Source organism: Phascolarctos cinereus, unplaced genomic scaffold (assembly GCF_003287225.1).
Source record: "Phascolarctos cinereus isolate Bilbo 61053 unplaced genomic scaffold, phaCin_HiC Scaffold_726;HRSCAF=1367, whole genome shotgun sequence".
Classification (NCBI taxonomy): Eukaryota; Metazoa; Chordata; class Mammalia; order Diprotodontia; family Phascolarctidae; genus Phascolarctos; species Phascolarctos cinereus.
Genome location: NW_027556098.1, coordinates 208,603,201 through 208,626,848, shown reverse-complemented (window position 1 = coordinate 208,626,848; position 23,648 = coordinate 208,603,201). Strand labels below are relative to the sequence as shown.

Genomic DNA, 23,648 nt, shown 5'->3' with positions numbered 1-23,648 from the left:
AGAGCAAACATATGACTATTTCTAATAAAAATGATGTAAATTAAGGTTGATGCCCCCAGTAAACAAGTCTATTTACATGCATTAATGATGGCAGTTTGCCAAAGGTTACAAAATTTCATTCCAATTTGAATATCAATTTACTAAAAAAGTTTCAGATCCTATTTATGTCATATGTGACCCAACAAATGTTTGTATTTACATGAACTTCCAAATAACTTTCAAGACAAGTTTTAACAATCCACTAGGTCAGTACAATTTGCATAAGCCTTTACCTTCTAGTTTTGAGAAGTGCCATAATGAACAGAGTTGAGAAGAGTGGGTTCAAGTCCTGCCTCTGACAAACCCTGGCTACATGACCCTGGGCAAGGCTTTAACCTTTTAATGGCTTCCCTCCTTCTTTGCTCCACCCCTCCCCCCCAACCCCGACAAGCAACACTCTAACACTCTTAGTTGAAAAACAGTTGCCAGATCATTCCTGGAGTGAGCTACTATATCAATTAAATCACAGGTCCCAAATAATTACCACACTACTGTCATGGTTATTTATCACACTCTTGGAGCTCTTATGACATCACCATATAAATAACATATAATGAAACTAAGAACATTTGATGTATAGGGATACCTAATCATAAATGTATTTGACAAGACTGCATTATGATCTACCCTTAATCTAATATAAACAAGACTTGGTAAAGTCTAATATGTTAAATACTGAAAAGAAAATTCAAAGCATCATCAAAAATTGAGCAAAGAGTGTACACACACACACACATATCCCAAGATGATGCTGGCACCTACCTGCATTACCTTCTGTTGAATTTCCTCTAGCTGCGTGCGCTTACTTCGCTGTCTACAGACTTCCTGGTAACGGGTGTATTGTTCTCTTAAAGAATCTAGCAATTTCATGACTTGTGGCTGGGCAAGCAATTCATCATCCATGGGTGACCATGAGACTCCTCCATCAGAGCCATTAAATCGGCGCTGTTGTAATTCAGATAATAATTCATGGCCTTTGAGAACAAAAGACAATTATTAATGTCCCCAATGAGAAAAAAGTAGTATCATACCTTGGTGTTTTGTTAATTTTAATGATCTTTCGATAACAAAAATGGTATAGTAGCCTATGGACTTAATTTTGTATTTATATAAAGTAAATGCTATTTGCTTATTTATTACTGTAATGCATCAATCTACATTCCACATTAATCCCCTATAATGTGATGGCATTGTTATCACTCTATCCAAGTACTCCTAAGTCACACTAATTTATCACCCTAAATATAAGTTTATCCCAAGGCTCAATCGCAGTTCCTTTTCTTTATACTCTTTCCCTTGGTGATTTCATCTAATTATATAGGTTCAATGAACATCTTCAAAAAGACAACATCCAAATTTATAAAGCTAGGCTATTAGGCCTAATTTCTTTCCTCAATTCCAGTAATGCTTTTCCTACCGCAAATTGTATTATCTTGACCTTGATATTTTTTCAGAAGCTCAACTTAACACATTCAAAATAGAGCTAATCCTTTCCCCTCCCCCAACTTGCCTTTCCTCCAGTCTTCTCTAATTATTTTGAAGGCACAAACACCCTTGCAGTCACTTACAAATCCCCTCTTCCTCATAATTCCCTAATTAGCTGTAAAATCATGTGGATTATATCTCTACAACATTTCTCACATATATTCTTATAGTTAACTACCCTAACAGTTCCTTTTTAACTTCTCAGCTGGACTACTATAGCAGTCTCTTAATGGATCTCCCTCCTTCAAGTCTCTTTTTTTTCTCAAAATAGCAATGAAAATAACTTTTCTAGACCACAGAACTGATCATGTCACTACCGTGACTAAAAAAACTATACCTCATAAGCCAGAAAACAAACTCTTCAATCTGGCATGTCTTCTACGATCTGGTTCCATCCTGCCTTTCTAGCTTTACTGCACATTGTTCCCCATCACATGCTCTAGGAAAGCTGGTCTGAGAGATGTTTTCCGAATTCAACGATTCACCTTCTGCCTCTGTAAATTTACACAAGCTACTTCCTACACCTGGAATTCACTACCCCCTCAACCCCACCTTGCAGAATCCTTCCCTTCCTTTAAGCCTCAGCTCAGGCCTCACTTCTTCCATGTGGTCTTCCCTGATCTCCTGCACTATTAATGCTTTCTTCCTCCTACAATTACCATGTATTATTTGTGTACTGCAGACCCCAGCCCCTCACCCCCGCCACCAAATGCAAATTTCTCAGTGGCAGAGACTGTCTGGTATTTGTCTCTGTAGTCCTAGGTTCCAATGCAGTATCTGGCTCTTACTGGGCCTTAATGAATATTTGCTGAATTGAACCAAGCTGAAGTCCTAATAGGCAGCTCTAATGACATCAACAAATCAACAAGCATCTATTGAGCAATTACTATGTGCCCAGAACTGTGTTAGTTTTTTGGTAATACAAAGATAGCAAATGAAACTGCTCTACTCTCCCCTTATGCCTCTCCCAATGTAGTCACCTAGCCTTTTATCTGAAGACCTTTTCAGTAACAGGGAAACCACTACATCCTGTAGAAGTCTGTTTCACTTTTGGATAGCTCCGTTTGGAAGTTCTTGCATCCAAAACCAATGTCTTTGAGATCACTACTCAATGCTTTCAATCCTATTCAGAGACCGTATTGAACAAATCTAATCTCTCCTTCCACATAACAATAATTCAACTATTTGAATAAAGTTATTATGTCCCTGATGAAGTCTTTTCAATACATTCTCAGGACTGCTGAACTCACAGTTCAACAAGACATCGGTGGCCATCTCATTCAATCCATATGCAAAAAGAATTCCCATTATGTCAACTAGTCATCCAGACTCTGCTTGAAAACCACCAATGAAGGGGAAATCTACTCCCCCCCCCCCAAGGCAGTCCTTTATGCTTCTGGTCAGCTCTAGATGTTAGGAAGTTTCTCCCGATGTGAAGCTTAAATATAATGATGCTCTACATTACACATCCCCAGTTCCTTCAAGCCAGACTCATATCAGTCTCTAGCATTCACTATCCTGACCAACCTATTATACTTAAAGATGAGTTTCCTGAATGTCATAAAATAGGACGTCCAGAACTGAACACGATACTACAGATGTGTTCCAATCAGGGAGGAATACGGTGACGTTACCAGTTCCCTTGTTCTGGACATTATGCCTCTGTTAAGATGACGACAGCTTGCTTGGTTGCTGTGTAACAGTATTAGCTCCTCATGGTGAGTACAAAGTCCACTAGATCACTAGATCTTTCTCAAAGAAACTATTGTCTAGCAATACTTTCCCCATATAACACTTATTTGTACCAGAATAGGACTTTAGATTTATCCCTATTAAAATTAATTTTGTTATATGCAGCCCATATATTGATGACTTTTTGGAATCCAATTCCACTATAAAATATGTTAGCTTTTCCACCCAGTTTTTGACATTTCTAAGTTTGATAGAATGTCATTTATTACTTAATCCAAGTTAGTTATTGATTGAAACAGTGAAAAGCAGGGGGGTCAAACAGAAATCCCTGTGTCACTTCACTACAGAACTGTCTTTACATTCGTGACTACTCTTTGGGTCCAGTCATTCTGCCAATTTCAATTCTACATAATTCTACGATAATCTAGACCGCATCTCTGTTTCTTCCCAACCCTGTTCAGAACACATCTCTCTCTTCTAGGAATTCAAAGAATTGTTATTATTCCTCTTGTGTTCTTATAATATTATAATTATTTGTATACATTTTTCTCTCTTCTATTACATTTTTAGTTTCTTGAGAGGAGGGACTTGATTTGCATCTCACTTGTTTCCTTTTGCAATACTTTTATATTTGGTACATTATCATATTTCAGGATTAGTCCTTAAATACAGCTTCTATAAGAAAAGCAAATAATAGTACAGCAAGTAGGTGAAAGGCTAAAAGAGGAAAAAAATTGTTAATATGATATGGTATCTACACATTTCCTGATTCAAGAAGAATCTCTGGAATATGAATGGAAAGTATATCCTATGATGCATGTATTGAATTTAATGCTTAGTGTCCAACAGCAAATGATTAATATATCAACTATAAAGCCATTAAGACAGATAAACTTTAAATGTATGAATGATATATAGAATATTTAAATATCAAATGGCAAAACTTTTATTTTAAATAAATTTCAAAAACATAGTAAAAATAAAAATAAAAGTAGCTAAAATTTGTTTCATATAGTGTATGACTCAAAATTAATTCATTGTTGTTGTTTTTTTTCCAGTTGTTGAGTAGTGTTAGACTCTGTGGCCCCATGGAGTATAGCTGTCATGTTGGCAAAAATACTGGAGCTATGTGCCATTTCCTTCTCGAGTGGACCCTTTTGTCAGGAAATCAGAGATTAAATGACTTGTCCAGAGTCACACAGATAGGAAGTGTCTGAGGCTGGATCCGAACTCAGGTCTTCCTGACTCTAGGCCCAGTACTCTAGCCACTGAGCATAATAATAATAATAATAATAATAATAATAAATAATAATAAATACTAAATAATGAGGTTAGTTAAATCAAAATCTCTTTTGTAAATTTAGATAATAGGTCAACTGGGTAACCAGTGTTTCATTTCTGAGATATATTTAATGTTATAATACTGTTTATTATTATGAATTTATGATAATATTATTAATAGTGACGGTACCAATAAAAAACACAAGTGTTAGCTAGAAGAAAATAAATAAAATGTGATTCCTGGTTATTTGTGGATTACAATTTGCAATAATAGAGAAATTCATAAATTTCTGTAAATTCCCTGAAAACACACTTTTAAAAAATTTAAACTAAAAATGTGTCTCTTAATGACTGTTTTCCATGGTAACAACTTCCTGACATGGTATACCTAAGAATGCTTCAGATACATATCTATATCTATACATGTTTACAGACGTGTATGTATGTCTATAACTCTTTAATAATGTTATTTTCTTCATTTTAAAGAATTCCTTTTAAAAAAAGTGACCCAGATACCCAGGGAATTCCAAACACAGAGAAATGGAATTACGAGGCATGACTGTAGGAAGTTCAATTACCACAAACCAAGCAGACTCAAGGTAAATATGCCTCTATTTTGGCCATGCTTCTAATTGTAGTTTTAAGATGCCACAGTTCTAGCCCACTGAAAGAAAAATGCTTTTAATTGCTTAAACTTAGAATTTGGATTCTTTTAAAGTATCAAATGTAAATTACTGATGTAAAATTAAGTTGCAATCTGTATAATGTTTTTTACTAATGATTTATAATTTCTTAATTATACCAACTCAGTGACTATATTCATTTCTTTGGAAATTATGAAATCTTTAGGCAGTAACATAAAAAAAAAAACCAAAAAACTTGGGGCAGCTAGGTGACGCAGTGGATAGAGCACTGGCCCTGGAGTCAGGAGGAACTGAGTTCAAATCCATCCTCAGACACTTGACACTTACTAGCTGTGTGACCCTGGGCAAGTCACTTACCCCCATTCCCTAGCCAAAAAAACAAAATAACAAACAAGTTGATACAAAACAAGAAACATTTATGACTCACTTTCTTTAGTCTTCTAATACAGTTTTAAGAACACCTGTTTTTGAAAGGGCATTTCCCAAAATATTATAAACTATTAAAAAGTTTTAAACCTACTTACAATAATTACATAGATTATCTTCTGAGAACACTGCTACTAGAGAAATATACTGGGTATAATTTAAGGAACATCTGGTTTTACATATTCCAGTTTGTTCTACCTTACTCAATACAATCATTAATGAAGCATTCAAACCAGAGCATGTTCAATCAACAATTAATCCTTAGAAGATTAAATTTATGATTTAAAAAATATAAATAGTATTTTAAAAATATTTAAAAGCACTCTTAAGTCCTTTTAGATTAAGGCAGGAAAGATAATTTGAGGAATTTCCATTGGGAAGTAGTAATCTAGTGGGGCCAAATGGTCCAAGTTTGAATACCTGCTCAGTTCCTTACTATGTAACCTTGGGCAAGTTGCTTAACTTCTCTGGTTTCAATTCCTCGTCTATAAAATGATGGCATTTGAACTAGATAATATCTAAAGTCCCTAAAGGCTCTACATTCTATGACTTCTAAGTGGCATGTACACTTAGGCAAACGAAAAATAAGGGTCTTACCCTGACAGGAGAATTTTAAATGTTAAAATTAATATTCTTATTGGGCTTTGTTCTACCTATAATCTGTGTATCATTGTAATGGTCTAAAGTGCAGCTAAGTGCATTCTGACAAGGTAATAAAGTAAAAGTGGCCCAAATCATTTTCATCTCCAAAAATCTGTAGAAAGATTTTGTTCCTCAAAGTCTGTAACATTATCTAAAAAAACATTGGATAAGATGTATGGAAGAATTACCTCTGGAGACAAGAGTAATGGAGGAGGGGTGCTAATGTTCCATCAAATCTGGAGTTGGAGTGTCTGGATGTGACGGCTTTTTAAACAGAGGCAACCTACTATTCACAGTTTTGATGCCATCAGCCTTACAATCTGGCTTCTGACCCACTTGACAGAAATAGTCCTCTCTCCTAAGTTACCAATGCTCTCTTAAATTCTAAATCTGATGACCTTTTCCCAGTCATCATTATGCTTGACTTCTCTACACCTATTGATACACTAACCGCACCTTCCTGAATGCCTTGGCTTTGCAGACACCACTGTCCTTTGATCTCATTCTTCTTCCTTATGTCTTTTCTTCTTCCCTTCTGTTCTCAAAAGTTTTGGTCTTTTCATTTTTACTCCAAAAATCATAAGTTTTTCAACTTACCTGTTTGTAGAACTGTCTCAGGATCAACTGATGGAAGAAAGTTTAAATCCATGGATCTAATGATTACCAAAATTTTGAAAATAAAATTAACAGTTAAATATTTTTATCTGTGCAACCAAAGAAAATAATTAGAATAGAGGAAAACTCTGATACACATATACATCTTGGCTCTACATACCAGAATTCTGCAAATTTCTAGATAAGAAAGACCACTGGAGATGATGAAACATTGGTAGCCATGGCAATAACACAATAAATTAAAGCTACAGTTGCCAGTACATTGTGTTTATTTATTCTGGAAACAAGTTTAGTGTGTGTTATACTAATGCTTTTAAGTGAATCCACACATAATTCACTACAGTATTTCCTCTGTGAATACTTATTTCAAAATGAAGAACTTTAATTCATTGATGAAATGATACTAAAATGGAATCATGGTACCAGGGGACAAAATAAACACTACTATTTGTAATTAATCAATAATAGTAGATACACAGCTAGAGATATAGTACATTTTGAATCCTTGTAAATAACAAAGTATGTTTTAATGAGGTTTCACTGTGTTTACAAATTACATCCAAAAGATAAGAAATGGGTCTAATCAGTGCCTTAATTCTTTCATATTGCCACATGACAAATTGTTGGCTTAGTAACCAATGTGTATCCAAGAAAAATAAAGGAGTCAATTTTCTTCCTTAAGTGTTTAAACTTTACCCTGAGAAAGGATTTGGCCCACACAATGAGAAAAATAGGACTTACAAGCTGTTAAGTGCAATGGAAACCTGTTAAAATGATAAATCTGAGAAGTCACACTTTGATATTACAACTGAAAAATACTTCAGTCACATTCACAAAACAGTAAATTTTCCAAACTGAACTCATGAATAGAATATATTATCCATTTTGTAATGAGAAAATCCACAAACTAAGCTTTTAAGTGCTATCATGTTTTAGTTAGGTCATAATAATTTTATTAACATCTTTGCTCCTTTACATACTCTTTCCTAGCACTCAGAAAGGTAGAAAAAAACACTCAAGTTGCTTGCAATTAAAAAAAAAAGACAGTCTCCAAATACAATTCTTATAATTGGACATCTGCTCATCATTATAAACAAAAGTCAATGCATAATTATTCACCAGAAATGGCTTTTAGGGAAAAAGAAAAACTTTACTTAAAAAAAAAAAGACTAAGTTCTCCCTGTGGTGAAGCTAATTTATTGTCACTTGAACATGAAACTAATGCAAAATCAGAATGTGAATTTAAACTTCAAACTCTTCTACACAGCTAAATTATCTTGTAGCAACTCAGGAGGTATCTCATTCAAGATTAAACTTAGCTGAGCAATGTTGCATACAGAATAAAATTCATGCACATACCTTTCTTTCTCCTGCTGGTTTCCCTTATCACTTCCATTATTGATCAAAGCAAGCTCATCCAGTAAAGATGTAGAGTCTTTGGTAAACTTCTCAAAGACCTAAAATGTGACAAAAAATTTTGTTAGAAGCATCTTTTTAGGAAGCACACAAGACCTCGCATCTCCTACTTTAAAAATGAAGATTTCTGAATAAATATTCCAAAAAGTGAAAAAGACATATGGGTTTAAAAACCAAGAATAATTTAACTTGAAAAGCTAAATAATTTTAAGGGGAGGCCGGGGAGGAGGAGAATGAACCTTTAATGGAAAAGAGGACTTTCAAGAAATTTCTGATGAAAAGACCAGAGTGGAATAGGAATTTTGAAATATGAACACAAGACTACAGAAAAAAATCTAAAAAGGTAAATTTATTTGAATAAATGGAAGGGGCTGTCTGATGCTATGGCAGTAACATTCTAAACAAGTGTCCCTCCAAAACCTTAATTATCTTCAAAGGCTACTTAGGAAGTTAAATAAGTACAACAGATGTCCTGGAGGTATATTGCTCTGTTATGAGGGTTTTAAGAGGATGAAGAGAAATTACAGCGTAGAAGGATTTTGCTATATGGAATCTGCTATTGTTCATGATTGGGGTACATGGGAAGAAGAGTGTACAAACATGGGGAAAGAGAAGGGGGGGAAAAGAGCAAGTACTTATTAAATACCTACTATGGACCAGGCACTGTGCTAAGCAGTTTATCTCATTTGATCCTCACAACAATCCTGGGAGGTAGATATTATAAATATATTTATTTAAATACAAAATGTGGCATGTAAAGGGAACAGAATATTAATGCACTCTAGGAAATGATAAGACGATTTCAGAGAATCCTAGGTAATATGAACACAAGAGTGAAATCAGTAGAACCAAGGAACAATTTATACAGTGTTGTAAAGAAAATGTTCTTGAGAATAATCTACACAAGCACTGAAGATATGCCTGGTGAATGTATTAGAAGGGAAGAGACAGATCTGTGCAAGTGATATTTATTCCTCAGTAGATCATATCTTTATCACTATACAACTGGCTAAAATACATAGAGAATAAAAGATTGTTTTGTTGACTACAAAAAAAATTTGCTCTAAATTTTTTTAAAATTTAAAGCAAAAACTATTTTAAAGACTATCCTTCAACAAAGTCGCTCATGCATATAACAAAATTTTGCAAGATTCTCTTAAAGATACAAAGGAGATAATGTTATATGACCCTATTATCATTAATATAAAAGATGACATAAAATAGGTAAGTATGCTCATCAAAAGTATTCACTCTTACAGCAAAAATATCTGCAAAGTTTTTCAAGTCAAAGAGAGATGACTCTGCCAGATATTTCTTTTTGCAGATTAAATATTACAATAATTGTAATAGGCCTTTAATGCTGCAGAACTCACTATATTGGATTCATAATCACGCCAAAGACTTTGTTCTAATTACCCACACACGAAAAACCAAATGGATGAAGAATGTCTATTGTTCAGGTTATTAGGATATTCAGTCGAATTAACATTTCACAAAGCTCATCCATCAGTATCTCTATCTTGGATTGACACACTGAAAATGGACAATGAGTTGGGCCCAAAAAACAAAGGAGGAGGAAGGTGGGCTTGTTTCCCTTTGGGAAACTACAAAATCATTTTAATGAAACAAATTTCTCTCAGAAATGAGGGTCTCATCTTTTAAATACCAACATTTTTCTGGTATTGTTTTATGAAACACTACCATCTCCCATGAATTGAAATTGAAGATCACACAAATTGAAGGTCATTTCCAGGGCAATGAAGAGGGACATGGTAGGTATGAACAGGCTATAATACATTACAAACAATGAATTATGAAGCAGTATCATTGAAGATATGTATGAGAGAAAATGGAGTAAAAATGGTTATATGGTGATAGCAAGGGATAACCGAGGCACATTCTGTATGTTTTACTGCTCTCCTCAGAAGGAATCAAGGAAGACTCCTAGCATGTTGGATGTACTCACTATGGTATACTTATGGGAGAGTATGGAAAAATCACAGAGGATAGGCAAACATTTGGGAAAAAATACACACATCAAAGAGATGAGAGATACATTTGAATATTTTGATAAAATTTTTAGTTTTATCCACATTCAGAATTGTGAGACATGGTGTCTTATATGACCAGATAATAATCAGAAGCCAGGCAAGTATGGTTAGTCAAAATCACAAAAAGAAAAAGAAAAATGAAAGATTTAGGAATATTATTATAATGTAGTATTCTGCAATAAAGGACTAGGGACCTGGATTTTTGAAAATCTAGTTTCATATCCAAGCTCCTCTACTTACTCACTGTGTGATCCTGAGAAAAGTTGCATTACCTTTTTGGGCCTCAGTTTCTTCATTCATAAATGCCTGATAAGGTTTCTTCTCAGGCTAACACTTTTTGATTCTAATGTGGGTCTGATTGACAAATCTTATAAGGAAAGATCTTCCATGTCCCCTGTATGACTCTAAGCATTGGGCTATAAGCCAGAGTATGGTTATCTATGTTGACCTGAGAATTTAGCCAGTTCTCAGGAGATGTGCTCTGGTAACCTGGCCAGTTCATCAGAACATATCAAGTTAATTAATATTCTAAGATGTTTTGCTTGCTCTAGGAACTTGGCCAGTTCCTGGACCAAGTAAAAACAATCTCTAAAATCATGGACACCTCTGGCATGGGGCCTTCTTTGTTACAGGCCCTATTTCAATCCTAACTGGGAAAGCCATCTTTGGATTCTCACCCATGGAGAGGACGCTCTGCCTGGGACTCCACAATCGGGACCCTAAAAGCTGTACTCCGGGAATCCCCAGCTTGGTGCTTCCCTGAATTGGGGATGTTTTCTTATATCATTGCTATCCTTTGTATTCTTAGCCTGAGTATAGTCATATTGCTAATTGTATGTTGCTGTAAATCTACCTTTTCTATACCTATATTATAATCTTAATTAAAGCTACCTTCACTTCTCTCTCTAGGAGTGTGTCTTATTGTAGGAGCAAATCCCAAACCACATTTTTCTTCCTTAATCACACAGGGTTTCTTTTTGGTAACTCTATCTCCTGGTGACTTAAAGAGGCTGAGTTCATACCTAGCTGAACAAACTAGAGCTAAATAAAAACACCTGTAAGATTAATAGTATTTAGCAGAGCACAAGCAAGTAAAGGACACAACAGTTTAAAGGCAGCCTCCCCAGACACCTCTATGGTGATCAGGATCTGGTAGCAGTGGCAGGGAGATAGCACAGACAGGCTCATAGGATTCCATTTTTAAATCTGGGAAAGGCCTTAGAGATCATCCTATCCAATCCCCTTATTTTATGGATGAGGAAAGTTCAATGATTTGCCCAAGGTCATACAGCTTAAGTAATAGAGTTGGGATTTGAAAGGTGAAAGAACCTAACACCATTTCTTAAGTAAAATTTATTGGAGAGAATAAAAAGTTCCTAGACAAAATGGAATAAGATGTCCACAAGGGAAGAAACAAAGATTCTGAGAAGGTAAAAGAAATTGAAGCCAGTGTTAAGGGTAGGATAATGAAAGAATATGACATAGAAAAGGAAGGAAAGAAGAATTAATAAATCAATGGAGATAGGTGAGTCCAGAGGCTCATAATAAGAGCAAGGAGGATTTACAAGGTACTATCAGGCATGAGAAAACCTGTTACTGTCCCCAGGAGGAAGAAATAAAAAGGCCAGGGTGCATAATGACTTTCTATTGGCAGGAATGGAAGACTCTACATGCAAACCTGTCCTGACCAGCCAAGAGGGAAGCTGTCACCCCAAAGTGTGTGTCCAAGTCATTACTGGGAGCCTGATAAGATTCATTAAACTGATTAACACTTCCTCTGATTGACATGTGAATAACTGATAACCAAGAAGAAAACTGGAATATATCTCTAGTAACTTTTTGATACTGGGTGGGAAACCCAAAGAGTAAGATCCTGAAAGACTAGTAAGAATTTTATGTTGTATTTTTTTTCTTACAAGGTGTAAAAATCAGATTACTACCAATTATTATCATTTTTTAAACTGTAAAAAAAAATCCAATTATCAAAAAAGTTAAAATAGATAACTCAACTGAAAGGATCTTGAAACGTATCACAAAGAGCTCATAAAATATTTTTGTCTAATATTTTGTAAAAAGTCATATTTGTTTTATTTCAGTGATCCCTAAACATAAATTCAATACCAAATATCTATCTACTAATAACTACAAAGTTCTACAATAACATATTTCTATAAAGGAGTAAAAGCCCAAGCACAGAAATCAGTTATGCTTTAAAATGTTGGTATCTAGGACCACAGATTTAGAACTGGGAAGGACCTTACAAATTACCTAGTCCAACCCCTTCACTTTATATGAGAAAATAAAAAGAGTTCCAGCAAGGTTAAATGACTTGCCTAATATCACCAAGGTAGTAAAGAACAGAGCCAAGATTTGAATCCAAGTCCTTCGAATTTTCCATTGCATCATCCTGCCTCCCTTCCAAGTAAAACTCAAAATACAATCAAATGAACTTAATTTTTAAAATTATCATAAATTATACATTATGATATATAACAGAATTTTATCATTGTTCTAATATACCAACCAGTCTCTTATTTAGCCAATCCATGTGATCATAGGTAAGACTTCCACCAAAATCTTCTGTTAACTGGCAGGGCTCTATATATCGGGTTAATTTGTTAGCTGATACTAAAATAACCTGTAAAGATTGATAAGTAATTGTTATTTTGTAAACCTTCACCACAATATAAATAAAAATTTAATTACATCAACAAAATGGTAGTGTTATTCAAATAGAACTGGTACTAATGATGTGATTGTAATATGAAGTCAATCTACTTGATTGATATATAGCCATGCATAACCTTTGAATAACTTCCAGAAACATACCTATCATACTATTTTCAGTAGCATGTTTCTTAAACGTAAGTAAAAAGCCATGTTGAAAAAGAGGCTGGTTCAACTTCTTTTTACTAGAACTAGCAATAATGTACTCACAAAAATGAACTATTCTCTAATAGTATTCTAATTTTTATCTGATAAGGAATTTCACATATTAAAACCATCTGAAGAATTCCAGAAATATATACCTACAACAAATCTGACAAACAAACAAAAACTAATTTCATTGTATTACCGTTCTTTATATATCTTTCCATCCCCTGGTCCCCTACTGCTTACTCTTCACACATGTGCTCACCTACTGATGAAACACCCTTTACTTAAATATACCTCTGTTTAAATACATAAATATATAACGGATAAATAAATATATACACCCTCTATTTAAATATAAACTGAGACGGTTTATTTTAAAAATCATTTACAAATTAGATATATGATGGGAAACAGTGTGTATAAAACTAAAAAAACATACACATTAAAATACAATTTTCCTCATCTAAACCCTTTGCAAAACATTAAATACAAATTATAAAAGTATTCTCTTGTTCTTATCCTGCTGTTCTCTCATCTCTCTCTCCCCCCCCACCAGCCCAAATCAAATGCCACCTATTCCATGAAGCCTTCTTTGCCTTACTCTACCAACTCTTTCTCACCTCCACAAGTGAAAATGACCTCTATCTCTTCAAATTTTCTATAGTTCTTAATCTAAACTATTTCTTTGCACTTATCACATCCTTTCCTGTATTCCATTTATTTATGGACTTGTTCTTTGCAGAATTATACTGTTAGTTCCTTGATGAAAGGGCCTGTATTGCATCTATATTAGTAGGTTTTGTATTTTAGCAGCCATAAGAAGTGCTTAATAACTACTTGAATTGGATAGCTTTGAATTTTAAAGTATATAAATATGGTCATATCCAACATAATTAGTTTGCCATACACTTAATCTGCGAGGGACAATCAGAGAATTTTAGTTCAGAATCTGGAAATGTGCTTTTATGTTCTACAGAAATCTCATCACCTCTGTATTGGGTAGGTTTAGTAAGAGTGCTATCAAGAAAAGTACTTCCTTTACAAGGCATCAATCTGCTTGCTAAATTGAATATCATGTACCTCCAATAAATAACACCCCTGGAAGCACTTTCCTTTCTTAAAAGAAATCTATAAACAGAACATGAAGCCTGAAATATTTGTACTTCTCAGCTGTGTCATGCTTGGCATGATTCTAGTTTACTTTTTAAATGACCTACTTTTGTGCTAGAGCACCCTCTTGTGTTGTAGTTATTATCACTTTTAATGCTATTATATTCTTCCTTGCCTTTCTCAATAATACTTAATATGGAAGCAATAAGAAATTAAAGAAGAAAAGAGACTTATATGCAGATAATATTCTTTGTACTTGTATACCAAGGCCTAGTATAGGTGTTTAATAAATGCTTGTTGACTGGTATTGTTTATTCTTTTCTTCAAAATATGGCAAAAAAATTGTAGCTAGCTATTACTAACAGATGATTTTCACAGGCCGCTTGTTTTTCCCTTCTCTTCCAATTCTGTATTTGAGTTAGTTCCTTCTTAATAATTGTAACCACAAGCAGAGAGTAGGAAGAGGAACAGAAATTGTAAAACCTGGATAGATATGTTTCAGGTGTTGATCTTTGGGTCACAGGAGATGTTAAAAAACAGTAAATAAGCATAATTAAGCACCTCCTATGACACTGCACTAAGCAACAGGGATACAAAGTGATGTAAAAAACAATCCCTGCCCTTGCGGAGCTCACAATCTAATGTGGGAGACAACAAAAAAAACATGTACAAAACAAGTTATATACAGGATAAGTCAGAAATAATGAACAAAAGTAAGACACTAGAGCTAAGAGGGACTGAAAAACACTTTCTAGAGAAGATGAGATTTTAGTTGGGACTTAAAAGCGGGGGTAGGGGGAAGGGAAGGAGTGTGTAGGGCTACCTCTTTGTGGGGGAACACAGGTGAAGAAGGACATAGTAACAGAAGGCATCTGAGTAACATGAGATGAGGAAGAGGAGAGAAGAAAGAACTCTTGGTGAATAACCTAAATTTTTTGATGTAAAATATGAATCAATTTTCTCAGCTGAGAGGTAGGAATGAAAAATTTCTGAAGAACCATGGCGGAGAACGGGAAGGATTGCCTATTAGCAATGATGGCTCTGTTAAGGTTATATGATATAAATCGGTAGCAGATCCAGGCAGGATGGTTGTGCGATTTGCTCTACTTTCTTCAGCAGCACACATGTGTAGGAGTGAAGGCAGCGAATGGTAGGAGTGATCCAAGAGGAGACTTGGCAGGGCACCATCAGTAATAAGATAAGGAGGCAAGGGAACTAAAGGAAAGAGTACAATTGAGAGTTTAACTGGTTCACAAAGTGGGGGAAATAGAGGGGCTGGCTCAAGAGTGACGACCTAGAAGAAAACTGAAAGGTCAAGGACTGGAGGCCATGGTTTGGACAAAGAGTAGTTTGTTAGGGGAAGGCAGAGGAAGAGATGGAAAGCCAAAAGAGTGTGCTCAAATAGGGACATTTCAGAATTCCTCAATAAAAAGGTGGTGCATTTGTGGATGATATCAAGTAAGGGTATAACTATCTTCGTAACTGGCTGAGATGGGGTGGAGGAAGGGGTACGTCATGGGAAATGAGGAGCTTTAGGAACTAGGAGGTTAAGGTGTTTGAGGGAAGAAAGATTGTCATCTAGGTACCGAACTCACTGAGGAAGGAATGGGAGTATTCTGCAGGTCTGTAGAAAACAGCTACTAGGATTTTGAGTGGGTGGAAGATGTGAATTGTTTGCATCTGAAAAGAGAAGAGGTTCTTGAGTGAAGGTGATAGGAGGAGAACTCAGAAGTGGAAATGGAGAGCAAGGAGCACTCCAATTCCCTCACCTTGACCAGTAAGCCGAAGTGAATGAGTGAATGTGCAGGCAGTACTGGAAAGGGCAGTTAGGGAGGCTATGTTCTGCAGGTGTGGGGGTGGAAGTAGACAAGTCAGAGAAATAGCTGTAAGGTGTGGGAAATAACAAGATTTAAGGTGACAAAAACAAGTTTGTTGCCTATGGAACAGGCATTCCAGACAGCACAATGTAAAGGAGTAGGTAACATTTGTTTGGTAATTTGGGATGGTAGGTTGAGGGCTGGCAATAAAGAATTGGGTAATAGGGGATGGAGACTGAACTGTTAGGAAACTGTGAATTCTTAAAAAACAAGATTCTTCTCTTTCTGAAAATATTATTTTTCTAGGATAATGTTGCATTATTTTTGTTTTTTATCATGGAGGGAACTAGTTTAACACCTTCCTCTGCATGGGGGATAGCAAATATTCTATGCTATCTTTTCTAGTTATTTTACCTAGCCATATAATCATATTTTTCTCCCTGATAAACCATCTGGTAACAGATGACAGCAAAATTATCCCCTGGTATATACAGGGCCCTATTCCCCTCTGCCAAGGATCTATCCAACTACTTTGGGGAATGTATACCAGGCTATTTGTATCACACAGGGGATGTGATGTCCAAGTATTGAAGGAGAAAAGGGAGGGAGAATTCTTCTACTTGTGGGAGAAAAAACCTAAAGCACTCTCATGGCAGCCTATTTACCACCACCACCCCCCGAATCCCTAGCAGAGGAGGAAATGGACTTAACACACACATAAATGCAAAACCACAACCCTAAGTACAAAGCTATACTATCTTCATCATAAGTAATATATTTTTAAAAATTAGGTAACATAGGTGAAGTGATATTTAAGTACCATTCACAGTGTGGCTCTATTGTATATATAATTGATTGTCTGCATAGATTATTATATTTTCTAATGTAGTATACAATATTTGGAATACTTAATCTACATATGCAAATATGTTATACCTAATTGTAAGCACATATATATATATATATATACACACACACACATACACACATGTGTGTGTATGTATGTATGTATGTATGTATGTATGTATGTATGTATGTATGTATGTATATTCACATGCTCACATATAGCCTTGCCTCAAAGACAGGAATACCTTTATAAATAGTGGTTGTGTGGCCCTGGGTTAGTGACCTAATCTCACAGTGCTCTAGGCATCTCTCTAAGATTATACAATTCCAAAGATGGGGTAGCTCTGAATTGGCAGGGGGAGTTTCCTTACTTGGGAAGTGCCCTATACCAACGTAATTACAGGTCCAATCTCTATCCTATACAGTTCTTTTTATAAAGCATAATGCTGAGTTGGCTAATTGTGACAACAGTTAAATTATCTGTGCTTTGGGGATATGCTATGCAAAAGCTTTCCTTCACCACACAGAAAAAGGTTGAAAAAGTGTTGATCTACTGCTAGGTCTATATCCCAAAGACATCCTCCAAAATGGAAAAGGATCTATCTGTACAAAAATATTTATAGCAGCTCTTTTTGTGATGGCTAAGAACTAGAAATCAAAGGGATGCCCATCAATTGGGGAATGGTTAAACAAGCTATGGTATTTGATTGTAACGGAATACTGTTGTGCTGTAAGAAATGACAAGCAGGATAATTTCAGAATAACCTGGAAAGATTTACATGAACCGATGCATACTGAAGTGAACAGAACCAGGAGAACACTGTACAAAGTAAGAGAAATACTGTTCAATGAAGAATTGTATATGACTTGGCTATTCTCAGCAATGCCATGATCCAAGACAATCTCAAAGGACTAATGAAGAAAGAACTGATATTGATTGAATACAGACAGATTGAATACAGCATGCTATTTTTCACTTTCTTTCTTTCATTTTTTTGCTTGTACTAGAGTCTTGTACAAGATGACTAATATGGAAATGTTTTTACATAGTTGCACATGTATAACCTATATCTGATTGCTTGCCACCTCAGGGAGTGGGGAGGAGAAGGAAGGAGGGAGGAATGGATAGATAGAATTTGGAACTCAAAACTTTAAATAAAAATGTTTAAAAAATTTTTTTTAAAGTGTTGGATCTATAATCCAAGACTTGGGTTCAAATTCCAGCTCTGATATTTACTAGCTCTATGACTTTAGGCAAGTAATGTCACCTCTCTGAGCCTCACTTTCCTCATTTATAAAGTGAAGGGTTTGAACCAGTTGACCTCTATCTAATTTCCCTTCCAGCTCTAAGTCTATGCTCCTATAAAGAGTTATACTCTAACCCTTTAAATACTTAAATTGTGACTTAATTAGAAGGATTTTAAAGGACGGGTACTTTAGAAAACTGTATACACATACTTTAAATGATTCATGTAAAAGTCCCTCAATCATTTAAATATATATGTATATATGTGTGTATGTATATGTACATACACATTCACAATATACATATATACTAAACTTTGAAATTATACAAATTTCTCAATCATCAATGACAGGCAGCATGAAGTGATGGACAGAAAGCTAGCCTCAAAATCAAGAAGACCTGAGTTCAAATACTGGCTGTATGATCATGGGCAAGTCACTTAAGCTCCCAGTGCTCTAGGTAAATTTCTAAGACTATAAGTTACAGAGAATGTGCTGACCTGCACTGTTAAAGGGAATTTATCATCGCAGTAAAATCTTAGATCCAATCCCAATCACTTGCCTCACTGTACCCTATACTGTGCTATGTGCTCTGTCATGATAGAAAAGTATAAGAAACGGTCCCTTCATCAAGGGCTTTAAAATCAGGTTGGAGGAGTAGAAACAAGCTTACTGTATAGGAACAGGAAGAGAAAAATTAAGTGACGTGTTATAACCTCATTGGTACCAACTCCAAAGGAGTTTGAATAAGGACATTCTTAAAGCAACAATGTAAGAATAATCATATTTAGAGAAATAACAAATTAAAACTATCAGAAATATATAGTGCACTATAAATATAGTGTACTATAATTCTGACTAAAATTCCCAAGAACATAGATAGATTTTGCATTAAAAAAACAAACAAAAAACCCTCTAACTTTGAGAACAGACAAATTAGAATATAATTACTATCTCAAAAGGGTTTCAATTAAAGAATCCATTAAATAATGAATTGTACTAGTCCATTTAAAACTAACTATGCCCAAATAAGGTAAGATTCTGAAAAAGTACATTTTCAAAAAATACACAAGCACATATTTTGCCCTGCAAGTCATCATAATGTGCCTAATATGCCTCACCTATTTTTTTTTTCATTTTTTGGGTTTTTTTGGCTGGGCAACGGGGTTAAGTGACTTGCCTAGGGTCACACAGCTAGTAAGTGTTATGTGTCTGAGGCTGGATTTGAACTCGGGTCCTCCTGACTCCAGGGTCGGTGCTCTATCCACTGTGCCAACTAGCTGCCCCAGCCTCACCTGCTTTTAATTTACCTAGCATAGCACATACATATTCAATAAATATTTTGTAAAGGTATAAATTTAACAAAAAAACTTTTTCTGTTTTCTTTCATTCAGCAAATCTGAATACCATTTCCATTTATAAAGTTCAACTTCCATGACATTATATGACCATGCATAAGGTATTCTTTTCCAAAAAAAACTTGCATTCTGTATAATAAATATTTAATTAAGTACACCAAGTATAGAGTATAGTAGTTAGAAAAGTTCATTATGTGATTAGTAAATATGATATATACATATAACTTACAAAACATATGTATGTGTAATATATACAATATATTAGTAAGTATAATATAAACATTTAAGACCAAACTTAAAATGCATATTGTAGCAATATATTACCATTTATTAATTTATGGGATGTTTGCAATTGCCTCAGACATCATACTCTCAGTTCTCTAATCAGTTTTCTGAGACACCCCTACAGAAAAAAGATACTATCACTGCATAACACAGCCTGAGATAGAGAACAGTATTTGAAAAGAAAAATGATTCGCAGCTACTTTTAATGATCTTGAAGATCAATGAATATTTATTAAACATGTAGCTAATAACTAAAGAAAGTAGCTAAGCATGCAAGTGCAATACCTATCTATCATGATTATTGTTATTTTTTGAGGCCCACTAACACATGGATGGATAAGACACTTGATCCATTGCTGAAATTTCAGGTCATTCTGTCCCACTAACAAACTTGTTGGGCTATGAAGGAACAAAACAGCTCATGCCATTCCCATTATTCTGATTTGTGATAAGAACCCTACTTCCAATATCAACACAAAATGGCACTGGAGAACTTCCCAGAGAGGCAAATGCCTCCATAATACTTTATGGTTCTATAGAATTCCCACAACATTTTCCCTCCCAACCAAATGCAGCAATTCTGTAGCATTTCGATATTCCTAAAGCAATATGCTGGGTTCATGGGTTGAAGTGAAATCAGATTTCACACACACCAGACTTGAGTTAACAGGAAATAAATATTGGTGAATACTACAGCTCTCCCACAGGTCAAGGGTGTGAAAAAAGAACCAGAAGCTTTCTCTCTTAAAACTGAGACAATCTTCATGTGGATTCCAGTCACATTTAGACTGAAGGGGGAAATCATTACCAAGTAATGTCAACTTTCAAAAGAAATGAAACAGATCCTAAATGACTTAATCGAGAGAGCTAGACTAGATTTATTGACATTACATCAAATGTGAGTCTGTTATTCACTCATATTTTGATTGTTCTACAGTCTTCATTTTTGTCCTATACATAGTTTAATTTAGTGAGATTTAGTCAAAGAAAGGATAGTCACCAGTCAACACTGGTATTGTGAGTACAGGGAATTACACACAATTCTAACTTAAATTATGGGGTAAGCTTCATAGAAATAACATAATTTTAAATTACACAATAATTTAGTTTGCTGTAGATCGGTATGGTTCTCTCTGCTTAATGAAGCTTATCATTGATAGTAACCTAAAAGAAAACATGTAAGTTGGCACTGGAATTGCTTATGTAGATGAATAAATTAAAATACTAAGATGTTTAAAGCGAAAACAATGTTGTTTTCTTAAACTGAAGTTAAAAAGTTCTAGAAACAATGTAATTATAGGCTAAATTTTTGTAGGTTAAAATGTTTTCCTCCTTGTAAAGAAGCTCTATCCCCATTCTTACCCCTCATACTCTTTCCTAACCCTCCTAGCCTCCAGCTTGATTTTCTAACACATACTCCCCAAGAACCCCAATGTGATTTTCTCATCTCCTTGAGTCTTGTTACTGCCCCTCAGTGCCTGTGTTAGGTTGCAAATAACATAAAAAGACAAAAGGCGCTGTGCTAGGCCACTCCGCTAAGTGCTAGGGATACAAAGGCAAATCTCTAAAATCCTAAGTAACTTAGAGCCAGGGGTTTCCTCAACTGCCAAGCAACTGGAAGAAAAAAGGAAGTAGGAGTCCCTTTGTCATCACCAGGGGTGAGATGCTCCTAATATCCCAGGAAGGAAATCTCAATTTTTTGTTACAAATAGTGGAGAGAACCTAGAGTATTATTAGTACAATATATACTTCAAGGACATTATGAGTACATTAGGTACTGAGGTTCAGGTCCATTAGGATTTCATCATCTGAAAACATGGTAAAATATTAATGAATTCCAAAACAATCAGTACAGATGAACTTCTGAAATAATAATTAATTGGAGTAAGATGGAGAATGGCTAAAGAGGAAAGAAGTAGAAAGTAAAAGGAAAAGCTAGGGTTCTTTGCCTCACTACTAGAGTCTCACTACTCACTGTCCAGGGATGATCAATGCTTCTACCCTTAACCTGAACCCAATCTGGGAATCATCTGGTTGCTATCTCATTGTTATCCTATACTGGATGGTCACCCCCTGGCCTTAGCATATCTCATATAGTGACTACTCTTGTCAGAACTACTCTCTTAAATTCCTGGTAGAATTAACTACTCTTAGTTCTTTATTTATTCTCCGGAAAAAAAGTTCTGACCTGTTTCTGCACCATACTCTCTCCTCTGCATTTTGAAAATTTTCCTATCATTCTGAAGCAATCTACTGTTGATCAATTTAATTCTAGTATTTATTAAGAAGTTTCTATGTACAAGACATTGTGGTAGGCCACTGTGCTGGGGATACAAAGACAAAAAAGAAAAAAGTCATGAGTTTCAAAGAAGCTCGAATTTTATGGGGGGGGAGGGAACAACATGTATATAGATAAGTAAACATAAGAGAATCTGATCAGGGAGAAAACACTAACCAAAGTAGGGGTGGAAGAGCAGGAATGGAGAAATGAGAAAAGTCTTTATAGAAGAGATAGCACACAAGCACAGCATTAAAGAAATGAAAGATTCTAAGAGGCAGAAGTAAGAACAGAGCACCCATCTTGAGCTCAGAATTTTTATTTTTCAGAGGTAGAAATTTTAAATGATTATAAGCCATACAGAATCACCAGAAAAATATAGATGTTAAAAAAGATAGGTCTTTTTTTTTTAAGTGAGGCAGTTGGGATTAAGTGACTTGCCCACAGTCACACAGCTAGGAAGTATTATGAGTCTGAGGTTTGAACTCAGGTCCTCCTGACTCCAGGGCTGGTGTTCTATCCACTGCTCCACCTAACTGCCCCTGATAGGTCTTTCTTTCAAGGAGAAAACAGTCACTAAAATCACTGTACAATTTCCTACAGGCAATCCAGCCCTCTCTTTTCCTGGGCCTAGCTAATTATCCAAGAGTAAGTGTTCAAGGTATATCTATTAATGGATTAATCAGTCCCATTAAATATCTATACAACTGCATAACAACCTGGACTAGTATTCTCCAACATTTTTGATTGTACACCCCATCAGTAAAGAAGTTTTAAGCACACATTCCTATCTCCAGTATATTGTTGTTATTCAGTCATGTCTGACTTTTGTGACCCCATTTGGAGTTTTCTTGACAAAGATACTAGAGTGGTCTGCTGTTTCCTTCTCTACCTCTTTTTTATAGACGAGGAACTGAGACAAACAGGGTTAAGTGACTTGCCCAGGGTCATACAGCTAGTAAGTATCTGAGGCTACATTTGAACTCAGAAGATGAGTCTTCCTGACTTCAAGCCCAGCACTCTATCCACTACACCACCTAGATGCCCTATCCCCAATATATGTACATATAAATTACATATATGTATACTATGTACATTATACAAAATTTAAGAGAATGAAATAAAGATCAAATCAACAACATTAATAGCCTAAAAATATTTCTGTTCTCACTAAAATATTACTAATACCTTATTGATACTATTAATAATGTTATTTTAGCAAGAACTATGTGATTGAATAAGCTTTAGTAATTTTAGGGGAAATTCTGTATATTCTACAACTTCTTGGCTAACTTGTAAATAATTGTTAGTAATGAATTCTCAATTAATTTGATTCATGCACTTGACAAAGCAAGTGAATTTCTTCTTTTAATTTTTTGTTTGTTTAAAGATATACAATATAAAAATCAAACAAGAGGTCCTAACAGTAACTAAACATAACTTTTTAGGAGTCATGTTTCCCTATACATAGATGGTTATCATTCACAATGTAAAAAAATAACAGGCAAAAGTAAATTGTCTCCCATTTCAACTCAGAAACA

General features: G+C 35.0%; 1 protein-coding gene across 3 annotated transcripts in view; it reads right to left on the bottom strand.

Annotated features, from left to right (window-relative positions):
- Positions 1–23,648, bottom strand: part of SESTD1 (SEC14 and spectrin domain containing 1) — a 121,964-nt gene that overhangs the window by 34,307 nt on the left and 64,009 nt on the right. For all 3 annotated transcript variants that reach the window (XM_078146956.1, XM_020991068.2, XM_078146955.1), the window contains 4 exons: positions 12,816–12,929; positions 8,184–8,281; positions 6,807–6,862; positions 802–1,013 (listed from right to left, as the gene is read on the bottom strand). In XM_078146956.1, coding sequence (XP_078003082.1) covers positions 802–1,013; positions 6,807–6,862; positions 8,184–8,281; positions 12,816–12,929 — 480 coding nt within the window. The remainder of the gene's footprint in view (positions 1–801; positions 1,014–6,806; positions 6,863–8,183; positions 8,282–12,815; positions 12,930–23,648) is intronic.